This window comes from Nerophis ophidion, linkage group LG04, assembly GCF_033978795.1.
Source record: "Nerophis ophidion isolate RoL-2023_Sa linkage group LG04, RoL_Noph_v1.0, whole genome shotgun sequence".
Lineage (NCBI taxonomy): Eukaryota > Metazoa > Chordata > Actinopteri > Syngnathiformes > Syngnathidae > Nerophis > Nerophis ophidion.
Window position 1 is genome coordinate 32,788,159 of NC_084614.1, and position 20,987 is coordinate 32,809,145.

The 20,987-nt window shown below is 41.3% G+C and overlaps 1 protein-coding gene across 4 annotated transcripts in view; it reads right to left on the reverse strand.

Moving 5' to 3' along the window:
• Window positions 1-20,987, reverse strand: part of gabrb4 (gamma-aminobutyric acid type A receptor subunit beta4) — a 152,538-nt gene that overhangs the window by 123,115 nt on the left and 8,436 nt on the right. For all 4 annotated transcript variants that reach the window (XM_061897862.1, XM_061897860.1, XM_061897863.1 and 1 more), the window contains exon 2: window positions 19,874-19,965. In XM_061897862.1, the coding sequence (XP_061753846.1) occupies window positions 19,874-19,965 (92 nt within the window). The remainder of the gene's footprint in view (window positions 1-19,873; window positions 19,966-20,987) is intronic.

Here is a 20,987-nt window from a genome sequence, read left to right on the forward strand (position 1 = left end):
TGCTCACTCCAGGCCACGTTTTGTGAGTTTTACAATAAAACTAAAACAATTCATACTCATCAAAACAGTCCCTTGTTTGACGCCTGTGGGACTGTTTTGATGGATATTGTTACGTGCTGTCGTAATGTAATCAAGCAAGCGTTGTTAGCATTAGCAAATACGCTAACACGTTTACAAGTGTTTGTGTTAATATTATTAACTTACAACAGGATTCTTTTTGTAATGTTTCAGATTTGTAAATTCACCAAAACATCAATGTGAAGTTATTGAGTATGTTTAGCTGATTTGGACAGCAAACTTCTTCAGCTGGTGGGTACATGAGAATGACTTTTGTTTTGTTTAATCAGCTGTTTTACTGCTAATATGTGCAATGAATTACAAACCCCATTTCCATATGAGTTGGGAAATTGTGTTAGATGTAAATATTAACGGAATACAATGATTTGCAAATCCTTTTCAATCCATATTCAGTTGAATATGCTGCAAAAACAAACATATTTGATGTTCAAACTGATAAACATTTTTTTTTTTTGCAAATAATCAATTACTTTGAAATTTGATGCCAGCAACATGTGACAAAGAAGTTGGGAAAGGTGGCAATAAATACTAATAAAGTTGAGGAATTCTCATCAAACTCTTATTTGGAACATCCCACAGGTGTGCAGGCTAATTGGGTGGTGTCATGATTGGGTATAAAAGCAGCTTCCATGAAATGCTAAATAATTCCCAAACAAGGATGGGGCGAGGGTCACCAATTTGTAAGCAAACTGTCAAAAAGTTTTAGAAAAACATTTCTTAACGAGCTATTGCAGGGAATTTAGGAATTTTACCATCTACGGTCCGTAAAGTCATCAAAAGGTTCAGAGAATCTGGAGAAATCACTGCACGTAAGCGATGATATTACGGACCGTTGATCCCTTAGCATCAAAAACAGACATCAGTGTTTAAAGGATATCACCACATGGGCTCAGGAACCCTTCATAAAACCACTGTCAGTAACTACAGTTGGTTGCTACATCTGTAAGTGCAAGTTAAAACTCTACTATGCAAAGCAAAACCCATTATCAACAACACCAAGGAACGCAGCCGGCTTCGCTGGGCCAGAGCTCATCTAAGATGGACTAATGCAAAGTGGAAAGGTGTTCTGTGGTCTGACGAGTCCACATTTCAAATTATATTTGGAAACTGTGGACGTGGTGTCCTCCGGAACAAAGAGGAAAATAACCATTCGGATTGTTATAGGTGCAAAGTTCAAAAGCCAGCATCTGTGATGGTATGGGGGTGCATTAGTGGCCAAGGCATGGCTAACTTACACATCTGTGAAGGCACCATTAAAGCTGAATGGTCCATACAGGTTTTGGAGCAACATATGTTGTCATCCAAGCAACGTTATCATGGACGCCCCTGCTTATTTCAGCAAGACAATGCCAAGCCACGTGTTACAACAGCGTGGTTTTGTTGTAAAAGAGTGCGGGTACAGGTCTGCAGTCCAGACCTGTCTCCCATCAAAAATGTGTGGCGCATTATGAAGCGTAAAATACGACAGCGGAGACTCCGGACTGTTGAACGACTGAAGCTCTACATAAAACAAGAAAGAGAAAGAATTCCACTTTCAAAGCTTCAACAATTACTTTCCTCAGTTCCCAAACGTTTATTGAGTGTTGTTAAAAGAAAAGGTGATGTAACACAGTGGTGAACATGCCCTTTCCCAACTACTTTGTCACGTGTTGCAGACATGAAATTCTAAGTTAATTATTATTTGCAAAAAAAAATAAAGTTTATGACTTTGAACATCAAATACCTTGTATTTGTAGTGCATTCAATTGAATATGGGTTGAAAAGGATTTGCAAATCATTGTATTAAGTTTATATTAACATCGAACACAATTTCCCAACTTATATGGAAACGGGGTTTGTACAAAATATAAGGGAATAAGCAGTAGAAAATGGATGGAATATTTTATAAAAAATATTATTTTCCCAAACACAAACCTAAAGAGGCTGTTTGATAACCAACTCTAGTACTACAATGACAACAACAAAAAGGCACGTTCTGAAAGGAGTAAATTGGACTTTACCTCAATGTACAACAAATCTACTTTTGTTTCAATTGTCTTTCAGTTGAAATAAAGCACTGGAAGTGTTCCAAATGAATATACTCAGATTCGAAAGGTTTACGGGAGTGGTTCCAACAGAAGCAGCTGACTGATGTTAGAACGAGCCGTGACGCAAGTGCAGCTTCCAGCCCTGAAGTTAAAGAGCTGTGGCACTCCCCCATGAGATTCTGTCTCTTTAAAATGTGCTCTTTCTGATCCAATGTGTCAACAGACTTGTTAAATTTAACTGGATTTTTTTTTTCAAGCCGAACAAAAATTCAACCATTTAACAAGCGGGCAAACTGATCAGGGCCAGGCTAGAAGCTAAGCCTTACGGACATGCACTTCCTTCTATCCAGTTATTCAACGTACATTCACTGAAAATAAATTAACAAACTAATTCTGGATTTAACAACACAAGGAAAGGTGAAGGACTGCAACGCCATCATCCTCACAGAGACGTGGCTTAACGACACCATTCCAAACCGCGTCATTCAGGTAAACAGACTAAATACATTCTGGGTGGACAGGAACCACACCTTCAGCGATAACCTCGGGGAAGTGGTGCGTGTATTTTATCAACATCAACTGGTGGGCAAACACTGTCAATGTCTCAAGCTTCTGTTCTGAGGACATCCATCCATCCATCTATTTTCTACCGCTTATTCCCTTTGGGGTCGCGGGGGCGCTGGTGCCTATCTCAGCTACAATCGAGCGGAAGGCGGTGTACAGCAGTGTTAATTTTGTTGACGAAAAATTTTCGTCATAGTTATCGTCAACAACCATTTTTTTCTGACTAAAACGAGACAATAACTAAATAAAAAATAATTTACGTAGACTAAGACGATGACGAGGTGTATTGACATATTCGTCAACAAATAAAAACGAGACGAAAATTTCCGCCAGAGACGAGATCCAATCGGAACTCATTTCGTTAGGAAGAGGCGGGAGGAGTTGGGAAGAGAACCAATTAGAGCGACGTGTTAAGGAAGTTACGTAAACGTAGTTTGCGTTTGAGACTGACCCGGGAATGCGCTGCAGAAGACAACATGTCAACGCCGGGGAGGAAGAGGAGAGTGGACATATGGGGAAATTTTATATTTGACGTCAAAGATAACAAGACGCAGTGTAAGAAATGCAGCGCAAGGATTACCGGGAAAAACACAACAAACTTGAAGCGACATTTACAGTCGAATCACCCCGAAATCCACACACAGATAAGCATTTTCCACAACATACAACTCACTCGACGTTATCCCGTTTATTACACGGCTTACTCGTGAAATACTAAATTTGAGACAGGATTTTCATCAAAATACGACTTGTATCGGTGATTTTTCCGCTGTTTTGCTTTGACTTTCAGAAATTGAAGGGAAAGTTTACATATTACCCTTTAGTCGACTATAATCTTATGATATTTCGTCAACTAAAACTAGACTAAAACTAAAACAATTTAAATAACTAAATTATGACTAAAATTAAATTACACTTTAGTCAAAAGACTGTGACTAAAACTAAATCAAATTTTGCTGTCAAAATTAACACTGCATCGCAGGGCCAACACAGATAGACGGACAACATTCACACTCACATTCACACACTAGGGCCAATTTAGTGTTGCCAATCAACTTATCCCCAGGTGCATGTCTTTGGAAGTGGGAGGAAGCGGAGTACCCGGAGGGAACCCACGCATTCACGGGGAGAACATGCAAACTCCACACAGAAAGATCCATATACGTACATGCCAACCATTCTACATGCCAAGAGGAGTCAATGTCGTCTACGTCACAGCTGTTTACAATTCACCCAATACAAACACAAAAGACACACTGCCTATATTGTATCAGTATGTGAGTGCACTTCAGAACTCTAACCCGACTTGGCTTGCATAATCGCTGATGATTTCAACCAGGCCAAACTAAATATATCAGTTGTGCAGCTCACACACGCACACATTATACACTGTTGGAAATCTGTATTTTTTTCTTAAAAGATTTTAGCTTTTAGGTAAGTCTTTATTGTCATTGCAACAAGTACAACAAAACTTTGTTTTCAGCACAAACCTGTTCAAGATTAGACAAACAAACAGTGTACAGGGTGACAGAACAAGAACGCTGATGAGTCCCCATAAGGCGCCCCGTAAAAGATGAGAAAAGGGTAAACGCTGGGGACGGATGAGTAAAAAAATACAATCCAGACTGGGCTCCTAAGGGGGCCCAGTTCGGAGGGAGAAAAAACCTCCATAGCAAAGCACATATACATATTACAACATACATCTAGAGATATCTAGCAACAGAGGGAAGGTACAGTAGTTCAAGGTCATGGTGGTAGGCCGCAGCTCTCAGGCGCTGACCATCCATTCATTACCACTACGGGATTTGCCTCGAGGGCGTTGGATTGGGGGACGGGAAGGTGTATGTGTGGCGTATATATATTTTTGTTTTGTGGATGTGTGTGTGTGTGTGTGTGTGTGTGTGTGTATAAGCCCATAGTGTGTCTCTGTTCCGCGGCCTTGATGTATTTGCCGTCGCTAGTCCAAAGTTCACAACAACAGGTGTGTGTCCATGAGAGACAAAAAAGGGAGTTTGTTGTGTCTTCCAGCAGTGATCTTCGGGAGAGTCTTGAAGCCAGGGAAACAATCATAGTTAAAATGATTTGTATGCGAGTGAAAATAAAATTTGCTTTTCAGTCTAAAATTTTCTATGACCGGTCCTCAAAAACTGCGGGGTAGACAGTCCGATGTAATCCACAGTTCTTCCTGCATCCTCCAATCATTTGTGGCAGCTTTGGGGTACTTTGAAGACTGCCAGCAACTTCCAATTTGTCGACAAACCAGAGCAACGCCTACTCCAATCACCAGATGTCCTGTTGTCATAATTCCAAATAGGTGGATATCTTCACGTCCTCGATAGAAAAGGGTCGCCAGGCTTGCGGCCCTCCTTCTTCTCCCAAGAGTCCGTCGTGTGTCCAGCAACAACCGCTTCGTCACGACAGCAGGTTCCCCCAAACCCAAGATCTTGTCAATTTTGTTGAGGCCAGTTATATAGTTCCAATGTTTAGATTTGGAGAGCAGTGCAAAAAGAGGCAACAAAAAAGGTAGGACAAGACAAAACTTAACTTTTGTGTTGTCTTAAAATTGTACCCTTATGATACAATTTTTACTTGACCTTGTATAGTATAAAATATTTTTTCTATAAAGTATCATAACAAATATTTACATACCTTTGCAACGTTTAAAGTAGTAAAACATATGTCGTTGGAACACATGTTGAAGGATGATTTCACATGTGCAACGAAGAATGTTTTGTAATACTTTTTAAACTTGATTTTTGGAACATTATGACATGACAACGATTTGCAAATGATTGTCAAATGTTACCAGAATGTCCATCCATCCATCTATTTTTCTACCGCTAATTTTCTTCCGTGTCGCGGGGGGCGCTGGAGCCTATCTCAGGTACAATTGGGTGGAAGGCGGCGTACACCCTGGACAAGTCGCCACCTCATCACAGGGCCAACACACACAGACAGACAACATTCACAATCACATTCACACACTAGGGACCATTTAGTGTTGCCAATTAAACTATCCCAAGGTGTATGTCTTTGGAAGTGGGGGGAAGCCGGAGTACCCGGAGGGGACCCACGCAGTCACGGGGAGGAAATGCAAACTCCACACCGAAAGATCCCGAGCCCGGGATTGAACTCAGGACTTCGTATTGTGAGGCAGACGCACTAACCCCTCTTTCACTGTGCTGCCCCAAGTTACCAGAATGTATGTATGTGAAATAGTAAAATAAAATCATGTTTTAAGATGATTTTAAAAGATAGAAGAATCATTTCTTTACAACTATTATACTAACTACTAAGAATGACTCGAGGAAAGAGAGGTTGAGGTCCACTCAGGTTGAGCTCTGCTTGAAAATGGGCAGAATTACTATGGAGGGTGTTTTTTAATGCCCACTTTAGAAGGACTGCCATTGGTGGAGCTCATGGGACAGTCCTCCTACTTTGGAAAAACCCTCCAAGGAGTAGAGTAAAGATTAGAGAATAATAACATTGTGGCTCCCTCGAGTGAGATCCTGGGGAAATTGTATCCCACTGATCAGCGGACCAAGAATTGGACAATGATTTCTCCTGCACTTATAAACTAAAACAAGACTCTTTTTTTCTGGCATACAGACTGCAACAAAGACTATCTTGTTCCTGAGAAGAGCGTGGACATCAACATTGAGACTCTCTCAATGACACAAACCAGATTTGTAAGGGCTGAATCACAGCAGACAGAGGACAGCAAAGGCCGCAGTTCCACTTCCATGCCCATCTTGAGAGCAACTTAGAGCATACAGAAGTTCCAATGGAGATTGCAGATCGACTTCTTTTGCTCGAATTAAGGATTTCACCTGTGCGGAAGCTTTTTGACTCAATCACCTTTATCGAGGTCATTCTTAAAAAAAAAATAATTTATTTCTACTTTATTCAAACATAGCTCATTTACCAACTATGAGGCTGATTGTTACATTTTTGATGTATTACCTTACTTGCTACCACTTTTGCTAACCCCTATTTCTTTAATAAATTCACTCCTGAGGGAACTCTCCTGAAGGAATCAATAAAGTACTATCCATCTAACTATATTGTTAAATTCCTAACTAAATTTTCACCTCAAGTTATTTGTGATATAAAAGTGCATGCAGTCCACAGTACCAGTGAACTCATGCTGGGTTATTCTTGCTTTATAACCATATTTATAGGTCCGACTTCCTGTCGCTAAATAGCACAAGTGCATTACACCAATTGCAGCTAGCCAAACGAAGAGGGTAGCCATAAAGTAGAGCAGTGGTCCCCAACCACCGGGCTCAAGAATAATTTTATATATATATATATATATATATATTTTTTTTTTTTTATTAAATCAACATAAAAAACACAATATACACTTACAATTAGTGCACCAACCTAAAAAACCTCCCTTTTTCATGCCAAAAACAAACAAACAAAAAAACAACAACCCCCCCATCCCCCCGCCGGGCCGCGGGACAAATTATCAGGGGGACGGCGTGGCGAAGTTGGTAGAGTGGCTGTGCCAGCAATCTGAGGGTTACTGGTTCAATCCCCACCTTCTACCATCCTAGTCACGTCCGTTGTGTCCTTGGGCAAGACACTTCACCCTTGCTCCTGATGGGTCCTGGTGAGCGCCTTGCATGGCAGCTCCCACCGTCAGTGTGTGAATGTGTGTGTAAATGGGTGAATGTGGAAATACTGTCAAAGCGTTTTGGGCTCCTTAAAAAGGGGTAAAAAAGCGCTATACAAGTACAACCCATTTACCATCAAGCGTTGACCGGTCCGCTGCTACAAAAAGGTTGGGGACCACTGAAGTAGAGGGTTTAGCTCCCTGTGCGATACTAAATCAGTTACGCTGTTCGCACCAGGAACTGATTGCAGCGGGGCCGCCTCTGCACAGCAGGCCATTAATACCTGGGTGAGTATCCCTCGCCCCTGACATAAAGTTCCGTCGACAACATGGCGAGATTAACCCGTTAAACGGAGTAGTCAGGTCGGGAGGTACGGAGCGCTGCTGACAAGTCTACCCACTACATTTGACACCCTTTCCAATCTGTATATTGCCACAAGCCCTTCACAAATGGGGCCATAGCAACAGCACTTCACCAATGCCTCGTTCATCCGGAAAACAAAAACACTTTTGTGCAGATGCTGTTAATCGACTTCGGTTCCGCCTTCACAGAGTCATTCCATAACACCTGTGGCCTCATGGATTAAGCGAACCCTTTTATACTGCTAAGTTTAAATGTATAGCGTGATCTGAATGTGGAAATGTGCAGTGACTCACACCAACGTCATGCTTCACGTATGCACATTTCTACACGCTGTTGATACTTTGGTGACGCACAGAGGCGACCATTCAGACTCGCCAACATTTGATTTTAACAATGTGAAAGAGCAACGCAAGGTTCATGTTCGTGAACAATCGATCGAGGTGATCATTTATGCTGTCTACTGCTCTCACAAGTTTTTCCTGTGACTCCAGCACAGCTTACTTGAGGACATGGCCAGTCGGGCTGGCAGCTGCAGCAGCCGGTGGTGGTTGCGGCACACTGGCACCGAAGATTCCAGGGACAATGGAGGAATGAGCCAACTCTGTGTCATGTGGCTGCTACCGAAAGTAGCTCTCCTGGGTTGTATTAATAAATTGAACAATCAAACAAGAATTAAAGAAGTTTGTATCCTTTTGACATGCTGGCATTTTTAAATTTAAAATAAATTAAAACCATATATTATATAATTAGCAAGCTACTGTATAAACAATTTTTTTGTAAGTTACACGCATTGTATTTCTATTGGGTGTAATCAGGGTCCCCCACATGTGCTCCCACCTCTTCTAAAGTTTTACGCATCATTGCAGCAACCATCTTTTCAAGCGGGGTAAGCACTACTTTATCTCCGGTGCCCTCACCTGCACCACTCATTTCTGGTTAGTTGCTGTGTACAGTTGTCTGCCTCACACACTTTATTCCACCCTGTTTTTTTTTGCTGGAAACACTAGAAAGAAGCACCTTCTCCTCCTTGGCGGTGAAATCTAGATTGGGCACAGTGGGGGATCTCAAGCACAAGGATAATTAAAATATAATTTGCATATGTAATGGTGGTGTGGTCTGGGCGTGGCCAGCTACTCAAACATGTGTGCTCAATTCCACGTTGATCGGGAAGTAAAAACTATACGTGCTTGGATAAATTGTGTGGGTTTTCTTGAATACATCTGAAACTGTGAGCGCATCGTTTTCTTTGTTTAGGTGTACACCTTTTTTTTGTAGGAAATCCATGCAACTCTTATGAGGTCCTTGGTGAAAAAAAATCAGTGCAATAGGCATTATCACTCCACTCTGCAAAGAACTACTGGACTTTCTCACTGACGGACCACAGGCAGTAAGAGTTGGCAACAATTCCTCTGAGACAACCATCATAAAGTACACTGATGACACACAACTGTTTTGCCAGATACTCTTCAAACCACATCATCAAGTTCGCAGATCACACTACAATAGTGGGCCTCATCAGCCCGACCACCGATTCATGACTTGAAAACATCCCGCTGCTGCAAGAGAGCCATCAACCCCATCAAAGACACCACCACCACATGTTGTGCAAGACAACCAGACTGGGCAACAGCTTTATTCCACAGGCCGTCAGACTTAACTAATTCAAGAAAAATTGTGAACATGTCAAACTCGTACATCCACAAAACTTTTTAAAACATTTTTAATTACTCCATCATGGAACTTTAGATTCCAAGACATTAGATGGCAGTAGTGTATACTGTAGGCTACATTGCGTTGCCTCGTCAGGGAGTACTATTTGTCATTAAGCTGAGTAGTCTAATTTTTGGTGATCCCTACAAAGTAGTTGTCCTATATACTATATATATGAGGGCAACACAGTCGGACAGGAGTTAGTATGTGTGCCTCACAATACAAAAGTCCTGTGTTCAATCCTGGGCTCAGGATCTTTCTGTGTGGATTTTGCATGTCCTCCCCGTGACTGCGTGGGTTCCCTCCGGGTACTCCGGCTTTCTCCCACCTCCAAAGACACGCACCTTGGGATAGGTTGATTGGCAACACTAAATTGGCCCTATTTTGTGACTGCTGTCTGTCTATCTGTGTTGGCCCTGCGTTGAGGTGGCGACTCGACTTGTCCAGAGTGTACCCCGCCCTCTGCCCAAATGCAGCTGAGATAGGCTTCAGCTCCCCCCGTAACCTCGTAAGGGACAAGCAGTTGAAAATGGATGGGAGGGACTATATATATGTTCTTATTACACACTAACTGTTAAATTGTATTGTGCATCTTAGTTTTACTTTTCATTACCAAATGAACAGGAAGTTTTATTAACACTTGGGTATGTCACTAAAATCCATGAAAACGATGGCATTTCAACTTTAAGAAGGCCACATCTATCCAGATGTTGTATGTGTGTTGCCCTGGTGATACAGTTTTTACGTTTTGTGGGGTAAGTGTTGTTGGTCTGGAACTTACGATGTAGAAACAGGTAAAGTGCAAGTAAAAAACATTTTTTTAGGGAAAAAAAAAATACTGGAATAGTGCAGCAGGGGGAAACTATTAATCACGTTGAATACAAAGCAACATGCTTTAGCCCAGTTCAGAGGACAAAAAATAATACAAAAACCCATCCATCCATCCATTTCTACCGCCTATTCCCTTTTGTGGTCGCGGGGGGCGCTGGTGCCCATCTCAGCTACAATCGGGCGGAAGTCGGGGCACACCCCGGACAAGTCGCCACCTCATCGCAGGGCAAACACAGATAGACACACAACATTCACACTCACATTCACACACTAGGGACCATTTAGTGTTGCCAATCAACCTATCCCCAGGTGCATGTCTTTGGAGGTGGTAGGAAGCCGGAGTACCCACGCAGTCACGGGGAGGACATGCAAACTCCACACAGAAAGATCCCGAGCCCGGGATTGAACCCAGTACTACTGAGGACCTTCGTATTGTGAGGAAGACGCACTAACCCCACTTCCACCGTGGTGCCAATACAAAAACCAAATAATCTAAAAATAACGTCCAAACTGTCATGTGAGATCATAACAGTAGCGTGTGTATGCATGCTACAACAGCATATTCTTCCAGGCTGGATGTGAATCGTAATTTGTATTCTGTTTTGTTATTTAGTTTAGCCACCCTGATGTTATGTGTGATGTTAAGAATTCTGCTTAGCACAACTGTTTGTCAAACTGTGACGCATCAGAGGGGCTAGTGTTGATTGCTGCCTGTTGGTTTGTGTGTGAATGTTTGTGCGAGTCAGAGAGTGAAATAATTAACCAAATTAAGTGATTAGAATGTAAAATTTTTTTTAGGTTTTCTGCCTATCAAATTCTTGCTTATCTCGAAATGAAGCAAATATTGATGAACACCTCCTCATCCTTTTTACAGTGTCTGATAGTTACAGTATGTCATTTGTAATAAATAATGGCATATAGTTAAATGATGACCTGACGGTCCAGCTGAAATCAAATCCAATGATGTCCAACTGCGGCTGGTATATGCAATTGCTTTATGTCGTGGTCAAACTCTCCTTCTCTCGCACTCAGGCAGAGACACAGCCAGGTAAACGATAGCAATATTGTCATATATCTTCATCTCAATCGGTGTTTCCAGATGTCTCAGTTGAAGCGATCAGAATAAATGTGATAGTTTCCTGAGAGTTCCGTCTATTAATTATGTGTGATGTACACTGTATCCAAACTTCAAGTGCAATATAATGTTTCACCTCAGGGGCACTGGACCTATTAGCCTACTCAGCCTCAGAAGTATGGTGAGGCAAAAGTAATTTAGTCAATGGGAGAATATGCAGAAGGCCATTTTTGACAAGGAACACTTACATTTAAGGGGCCCCCCGCCCAAATGGATGAAGGTGCACAGTAACAGACTTAAAGGGGACTATTATGCAAAACCAACTTTTCTTACCTATGGGTACCTGTTTTTGTTCATTTGGGATCTGCAGAAGTCCCGGAGATTTTTAGCTTCTCCCATTTGGACGGAGGTTTTTAGTCCCAAGAGGCAAAACAAAGTGGTCCCAACTGCCATTACAGAACTAAATAAGCCGTAGTACCTTTTTTAGCCTATATTTATTTAGTGCATTCTTTTTCTATGGTGTTTAATTCTGACTTGTTCCAAATCTTACCTGATTGGGAATGTATATGTTTCATCCTTTTTATGGAGAACTTTGAGTACATGTACTTTTTTGTGATGTTGGCAATGTTTGTAATGCTTGTTAAGTGGTAGGTCTTTGTATTGCATATCTAAGATGCTACTTTCTCTGTATGTTTAAATGGATGTTTTGATCTTGCCGGCTGCAAAACAAGTTCACCTTTGGCTACTAAAAAAGTAACGTATTCTAACCTTGCCTTCATTCATACTTCCTCCAAACTCACCGTTTGGAATGTTCCTCATTTGTGAAGTTTCCATTGTGACGCCAGTGGATATCTTAATATATGCTAAAGTTTTACCAATAAACATAATATAGCCCACAGTGTATGCATATTGCCACATCTGTTTGCAAATTAACACATTTACAGACACACACTACTTAAAAATCCTAAACAATTGGACCATCCCTTCAGGATGCTCCGATTTGTTGGCGGTCTTATATACATGAAGGTTAAAGTTAAAGTCCCAACAATCGTCACGCACACACTGGGTGAGGTGAAATTTGTCCTCTGCATTTGACCCATCCCCATGTTCACCCCATGAGAGGTGAGGGGAGCAGTGAGCAGCAGTGTGCGCCACGCTCGGGAATCACGTGCCTCCACTTCTACGGTGTCTTCTCCATGTCAGTCATGTTGTAGTTTTAGTGCTTCCATATCGGTTCTACAGACAGATGTACAGTAGAACTATATGCTACTTTGTTTTAGAATTGGAAACAGCGGAGGATACATGTGCATATACAAGCCAATCTGCCCCACAACAAGAGGATAGAGAAAAAGAAAAAGCTTATTGACTACAATGTCACACTACAATGGCGGACTCGTGTAAAGCTTGTCAGTACACACAGCAAAGTATGTCTGATTAGTACACTTTTAACAGATATACAGTATAAAGTTTGCAACACTTGGCAAACAGGTTTACAGTAGTTAATTAGTTCTGAGGCATGTGTCTGTACGCGGCCTCCCATCAGGCTGCAGCATAAAGTGTTTTTAAGCAGGTCAGTGCTGACTTCATGTTTGTACTTATAAGGTTGTGTTTAGATGAAAGGACTCACATAATTGTCGACTTACTATTTGGATTAATTTGCATTATGTATCAAAGAAGAAGTAATCGCACTGCAAAAAAACATAAACAAAACTAGATAAAGTCCACAATTAGGATTCCTCCAATAGCATTTAAAAATAAAAAAAACAATAACAACAACACGGGCTTCACGGTGGCAGAGGGGTTAGTGCGTCTGCCTCACAATACGAAGATCCTGCAGTCCTGGGTTCAAATCCAGGGTCGGGATCTTTCTGTGTGGAGTTTGCATGTTCTCCCCGTGAATGCGTGGGTTCCCTCCGGGTACTCCGGCTTCCTCCCACCTCCAAAGACATGCACCTGGGGATAGGTTGATTGGCAACACTAAATTGGCCCTAGTGTGTGAATGTGAGTGTGAATGTTGTGTGTCTATCTGTGTTGGCCCTGCGATAAGGTGGCGACTTGTCCAGGGTGTACCCCGCCTCCCGCCCGATTATAGCTGAGATAGGCGCCAGCACCCTCCGCGACCCCAAAAGGGAATAAGCGGTAGAAAATGGATGGATAACAACAACACAATATAACTACCAAACTGGCTCCTGTAATGTTGGGAAGCCAAGTGCAGTACTGTAAGCACTGGTCTATATCATACCACATTACCGGAAGCACACAGCTCAGTTAATTCGTGCAGACTTCTCCCAGAACCACATGTGACTCAGTGAGTCTTTGTCACGGCAATGATGAAGTAACTTGGATGATGCACATTTTATGAATGCAACAATGGACACGTGCTTGAAATACATTTGGCAGCACATTTGCAGATATGTTTGCATGTACAGTATACAGTGCAGGTGCCAAACTCAAGGCCCATGACGTGGCTAGCCAAAGCTTAGAAATAGGGTGCGTCAATAAAGCACTTTGGGCCTGAGCGACTAAAGATTTGCGTGGCTTAAAACACGTGCAAACGTAATTACACTTGCAAAGCTGACCTTCTAAGTTCGTGGAGGATTGTGTCTCAAATGAACAAAAAAAGGAGTGCGATCCATTTAGCATGGTTGTCTTCATGAATATGCAGAATACATGCTGAACATCAGAACGCCCACAACTATGGTATGAGAAAATGCAAATATAATTATTTAACACATGCAGTGTGATTTAACAAGGCTAAAACTAAATTGCAGAAGGTGTTTTGCATCTATATTTACTACGTCTTGAAATAAAGTGCAACCCGGCAGTTGAAAATGGAGGCGATCGCGCTTCAGCAACATCCTACGTATGCTTGTCAACATATATGGACATTCCAATATAAAGTTATTAGATACATTATCTATTTAGCACTAATTATGTATAATTTTATGGCTGCTGGATGACTTAAGGGGCTGATTAAACTTATTTGAAGTGCTCCGTTTTAGTGTGGGCTTCTTATTTTTAATGATGTTCTTTTTTGTCTCACGTACGAAAAAAACATCTTGCAATATGCATTTTTTTGTGGCTGGAACATTCCAGCGCACTCTCGCAGTTAGTGGCAGACTTTCCCAGGGCGCACCTTCAGCGCATAAAAAAGGTGTGTCCAATTATGGATGCCTTGCAGGACTGCTTCTAGAATGCCCACCAGGAAGTGGAACATACATATCTGCTGTTGTTTCAAAACATGGCATAACACCACACAGGTAGGCATGAATGTGCTGTAAATGAGTGTTTCCATGGTGAAAGCAATGTAGTAAGGCAACAACCGCATTTAAATGAGACAATATTCACCGGTTATCAATTATATACGCAGTCTTAGTAGATCAAACGCAACACACCCACTAATGGTACACTCAATTTTAAGGTTTGCACACACGGTTCAGCACGTGGTATTACAGTAAAAAAAAAACATTGTTTACTATACGGTATGATTCTGTTAATGTGTCCTGGGACATAGATGGTTAAGCAAAACTGCAGTATATTAAAACATCCTTTTGTAAATATACATCACGTGGTTGTTATTTGTTCAAAAGAGTCTGTCTCTTCCCATAATAAAAATTGTGAATCCATCTGATCCATTCCAGTCACCCAAAAATATTAACATAAAATATTTGATCCAGATTGTTTTACACTTGTTACTACATTGGTATTACATTTTTACTATATTTTTACGACATTGTGACAACATTGTTTCTATACTATCACTTTGTTGTTACTACATTGTTACTATCACTGTGTTGTTACTACTTTGTTACTACATTGTTACTATAACTATGTTGTTACTACCTTTCTACGACATTGTGACAACATTGTTACTATACTATTACTACTTTATTACTAAATTGTTACTACATTGTTATAACAATGTTATGACATTGTTACAAAATTGTTAGGACATTATTACAACATTGTGACAGCATTGTTACTATATTATTACTACAATATTACTACATTGTTAATGAAGTGTTACTTTACTGTGTAAAACAACACGGAAACTGAGGTACCACTGTAGTGCATGTAATATTGTTTTACTCACAGTCATTATGAAGGTTGTATTGTCATGTCTGACTGCCTTTAGAAGAAAATGTATCACCTCATTTATTAATATATGTATAAATATCTAAAAGCAATTTAAAAACAGACTGTTAACTTACTCAGGGATCAATGGTGGAATAAACAACAGAGCGGTGTCAAAACCTAAGTAAATGCAGAAGAACATGCATGACCATTACATTTATGATCAGTTAGTGTACGGTCACTTCTGACTGGCAAGGGCTGTAGTTTATTGAAATGATGAACCTCAGACTATTCCATTCCTTGCACTCATGTAATTATCATTTCACTCCATGAATGTGTCTTTTTAATGAAAAGCCTGCTTTGTACCTCTCGTTCTTTTAAGCAGTAAACGGTCATGCTGGCATTTACTACTATAATAGGAAGAACAGCAAAAGCTGCATTCAGACCAGACGATATTGTTTATGCACACTATACTTTTACAACACTATGCCTGTGCTATTTCTTAAATAAAGTCTTATGCGCATTACAGTGCGGTATTCGTATTTTTTTTTCTATCATAAAAAAAGACCAGTCAGCAAGTAACTACAGTAACTTTCGGTGTAATTGCGATAAGCCATTGTTTAGCGAAGACTATAGTATAACTGTATATGTGCTTCATTTCAGACTACTGCCTCACCAATAACACATCTCCACATTTCTGAGCCTTTGACATGAACGATGTCAAAAGACAGCAGGGGTACCAAAGTGGCAGGACTTGATGGGACTGGGCGCGTCACTTCCTGCTCGCAACAACGCTAATGTCGGCGCAACACAAAGTGGCGACACTGGACTGGACTGTTGATGCACTTCATCTTTGAGATCAATAACACAACTTCAATGCCAACTAGGAGTTGTTATGATCTCACATCAAACAATCAAAGTTTACTTATATAGCCCTACATCACAAGTGTCTCAAAAGAGTTGCACATGCCACAACGACATCCTTGGCTCAGATTCCACATCAGGGCAAGAAAAATCTCAACCCAATGGGATTATATGGGATCTTTAGTTTACTGTTTGTATTATTTTCTGTCCACCACACTTATTTTGGTTTTCCATTTCGTGTTTTCCTCCTCTACTTCTCTTGGCTGAGAGCTGGCTTCCTTTCCTTTCCCCTTTAGGAAACCACGACACACTTGTCCCTGGTTGCCAATCAGGATGCTTGCTTCCTGCTCAGTGGCCTTGTGGTTGTAGTGTCTGCCCTGAGATCGGTAGGTCGTGAGTTCAAAACCTCGGCAGAGTCATAACAAAGACTATAAAAAATTAGATCCTCCCTGCTTGGCACTCATCATCAAGGGTTGGACTTGGGGGTTAAATCACCAAAATGATTCCCAAGCACAGCCATCGCTGCAGCTCACTGCTCCCCTCACCTCGCAGGGGGTGGAAGAAGGGGATCGATCAAATGCAGAGGGTAATTTCACCACACCTAGTGTGTGTGTGACTGTCAATGGTACTTTAACTTTGTTATGCCAAATCAGTTCTCTGGACTGGGCAGGACTATTTTGCCCTGTATCTCATTTTGCTGCAAAGCTTTACCTAAGTTTTCCGTGTCTAGTTTCTTTTTGTGCTCATGCCCTCAGCACTATTTGTTGTTTTTTTCCTTACTACAATGGAGTTTACCTTCACTTTGCCTGCATCCTGGGATCCTGACAAACAACGATCAACCCATAACGTAACATGGGTGTCCTGATCCCATATTGATATCGAATATTGGTCCGATATCTTCAAAAAATATTTATCGGATGATATTGGCTTGCGTGTAAAATGTCATAAACTCTGACACACACAGTCTTGCACTCTTTCACTAGCTGGACCGCCAGCTAAATGTCCTTCATTAAGCACATTGGTGTGATCTTTTCTTGTAATTTAGTGAACTCATTAACAAAAGGTAAACAAGGTAGTCTATAGCTAGCACTTACTGTACAAAGTAAGGTTCCTTTTTTGAACAATATTGCAGTTTAAAATAGCAAATTTGTCAGTCCAAACAAGTATAGAATAATTATAATTATGTATTATTGACATATATAAACTTTCCAATGTAGAAGCGTATTAGAGTGTATCCAGTAAAAAAAAACATGTCTGGATCATTCAAATTACTGCATACGAGGTTAATTTAATGAATGATTGTGGCCACTAGGTTTTGCCCCCCCCCCCCAAAAAAAAAAAACATCCATCCATCCATCCATCCATCTTCTTCCGCTTATCCGAGGTCGGGTCGCGGGGGTAGCAGCCTAAGCAGGGAAGCCCAGACTTCCCTCTCCCCAGCCACTTCGTCTAGCTCTTCCCGGGGGACCCCGAGGCGTTCCTAGGCCAGCCGGGAGACATAGTCTTCCCAACGTGTCCTGGGTCTTCCCCGTGGCCTGCTACCGGTTGGACATGCCCTAAACACCTCCCTCGGGAGGCGTTCGGGTGGCATCCTGACCAGATGCCTGAACCACCTCATCTGGCTCCTCTCGATGTGGAGGAGCAGCGGCTTTACTTTGAGGTCCTCCCGGATGACAGAGCTTCTCACCCTATCTCTAAGGGAGAGCCCCGCCACACGGCAGAGGAAAATCATTTCGGCCGCTTGTACCCGTGATCTTATCCTTTCGGTCATGACCCAAAGCTCATGACCATAGGTGAGGATGGGAACGTAGATCGACCGGTAAATTGAGAGCTTTGCCTTCCGGCTCAGCTCCTTCTTCACCACAACGGATCGGTACAACGTCCGCATTACTGAAGACGCCGCACCGATCCGCCTGTCGATCTCACGATCCACACTTCCCCCACTCGTGAACAAGACTCCTAGGTACTTGAACTCCTCCACTTGGGGCAGGGTCTCCTCCCCAACCCGGAGATGGCACTCCACCCTTTTCCGGGAGAGAACCATGGACTCGGATTTGGAGGTGCTGATTCTCATTCCGGCCTCTTCACACTCGGCTGCGAACCGATCCAGTGAGAGCTGAAGATCCCGGTCAGATGAAGCCATCAGGACCACATCATCTGCAAAAAGCAGAGACCTAATATCGCGGCCACCAAACCGGAACCCCTCAACGCCTGGACTGCGCCTAGAAATTCTTTCCATAAAAGTTATGAACAGGATTGGTGACAAAGGGCAGCCTTGGCGGAGTCCAACCCTCACTAGAAACGTGTCCGATTTACTGCCAGCAATGCTGACCGAGCTCTGGCACTGATCGTACAGGGATCGGACTGCCACAATAAGACAGTCCGATACCCCATTCTATTTGAGCACTCCCCACAGGACTTCCCGAGGGACACGGTCGAATGCCTTCTCCAAGTCCACAAAGCACATGTAGACTGGTTGGGCAAACGCCCATGCACCCTCAAGAACCCTGCCGAGAGTATAGAGCTGGTCCACAGTTCCACGAGCAGGACGAAAACCACACTGTTCCTCCTGAATCCGAGGTTCGACTATCCGGCGTAGCCTCCTCTCCAGTACACCTGAATAAACCTTACCGGGAAAACAATTATCACTTAATTTTAAAAGCATAAATACTTCATAAGGCTGGTGTCCATCAAGCGTTTTTCTCAAGTTTCACACTTCAAGATAATAAAAGCATGTATTACAATTTGTGCTAACATAGTATCGGATTAATATTGATGTCACCAATACGCAAGGTTCTATCTAATATCGGTATCATATTGGAAGTAAAAAAGTTCTATCGGAACACCCCTAATGACAACAGCAAAAAAAAAAGAAAACGCGGCAGGACAATGTCGACGGCTAGCTTTGCTGCGACTGCTAAGTTGACAAGGTTTTTTCAGAACAATTTACGCCCACTCAATTTTAGCACATCCAGGACCATTTCAAACTGAAAGGAATTACCCAGAATTTGACAAAGTGTTTCCACATTGTGACCGTGCGTCAGTGAAACTCAAAGCAATGATAATTGGAGGATCTCCCGCCGATCAGCAAGTAGAACAAACTCAAGGCTACTATAGATGGAGTGTAAAGGACTCTAATATTGTTTCGAAAATGACTTGTTTAGAAGTTTGTAAACAGTTTTTTTATTCTCCAAGTATATACTGTACATATTTGATTTAAAAAGGATAATCCCACTTTGCGAAAATAAATGTATCATGGTCAGTCCTGGAACCAATTCACTAGCCGCTGGAGATAGCAATGCCAATCCCAAACCTGAAGAATATGGGAGGGTTGCATCAGGAAAGGCATCCAGCAAAAGAACCAAAAACACAACTAAACCATATCAAACATGCGATTGACTTGCGGAGGCAATCCTGACAGGAAAAAGCCAAAATAAAACAAATTATGATATATGCTAGTATCACCTCCATGTTCGCCCTACTTCTCCATGAACAGCCATCTTCAATGAGAGAACAGATGCATTGTCATGGCCTGGTTGCAATCAAAGCGATCCTCTCAGTTTTGCAAAAGGTAAGCACTTGGGAAGACTCGCTTGAGGAGCGACTCGTAAATCACGCTGCGCTGGCTACACAAAAGGCCACAACAAAAAGCCCTGGACACTTACCTCCAAAATCAGGCCTTAAACGGATGTCATAGCCCTTCAGTAACTTGTCCACAGTGGTCTTGGCCACGGACATTCCAGTGCTTCCAGTGGAGCTGCGGACAAAAAACACAATGTAAAATGCATTTAACACAAGACAATTTGTAATACTTGGGGTTTGATTTTGAATTTACCTATTCTTAAAAAGCGATATACTGAAAATGTTCACTGACTTGAGTAGGGGAAAAAATGGGCCACATGGGAAGAAGTAGACGGCAAAAGTAAATGTATCTTCTACAACATGTGGGAGTATTTGTGGGAATTGTATTTAATTATTGAGGAAAATTATTGTAATGCAACTGATGATGGATGATAGGACATGGGTCCAGTTGATATGGTATGGTTGATTTTAATTGATAATCAAAACTTAAGTTTTGTTCATATGTAGATAAAGCAGAAACGCATAACAATACAGTATATTAACTCTTTATAGATTAACAGCACAATTGTTGTAGCTGACACATACTTCTTGCTTCTGTCTACAGCGCTAAGCCTTCTGCGTAATATATAAATATATTTATATATATATATATATATATATATATATATATATATATATATATATATATACATATACATATATAAAGTATATATATATATATATATATATATATATATATATACGTATATATATATATATATATATATATATATATATATATATACAAATCCCGTTTCCATATGAGTTGGGAAATTGTGTTAGATGTATGTATAAACGGAATACAATGATTTTCAAATCATTTTCAAGTCATATTCAGTTGAATATGCTACAAAGACAACATATTTGATGTTCAAACTGATAAACCTTTTTATTTTTGTTTCCATTAATCATTAACTTCAGAATTTGATGCCAGTAACACGTGACAAAGAAGTTGGGAAAAGTGGCAATAAATACTGCACGTAAGCGATGATATTACGGACTTTTGATCCCACAGGCAGTACTGCATCAAAAACCAACATCAGTGTGTAAAGGATATCACCACATGGGCTCAGGAACACTTCATAAAACCACTGTCAGTAACTACAGTTGGTCGCTACATCTGTAAGTGAAAGTTAAAACTCTACTATGCAAAGCCAA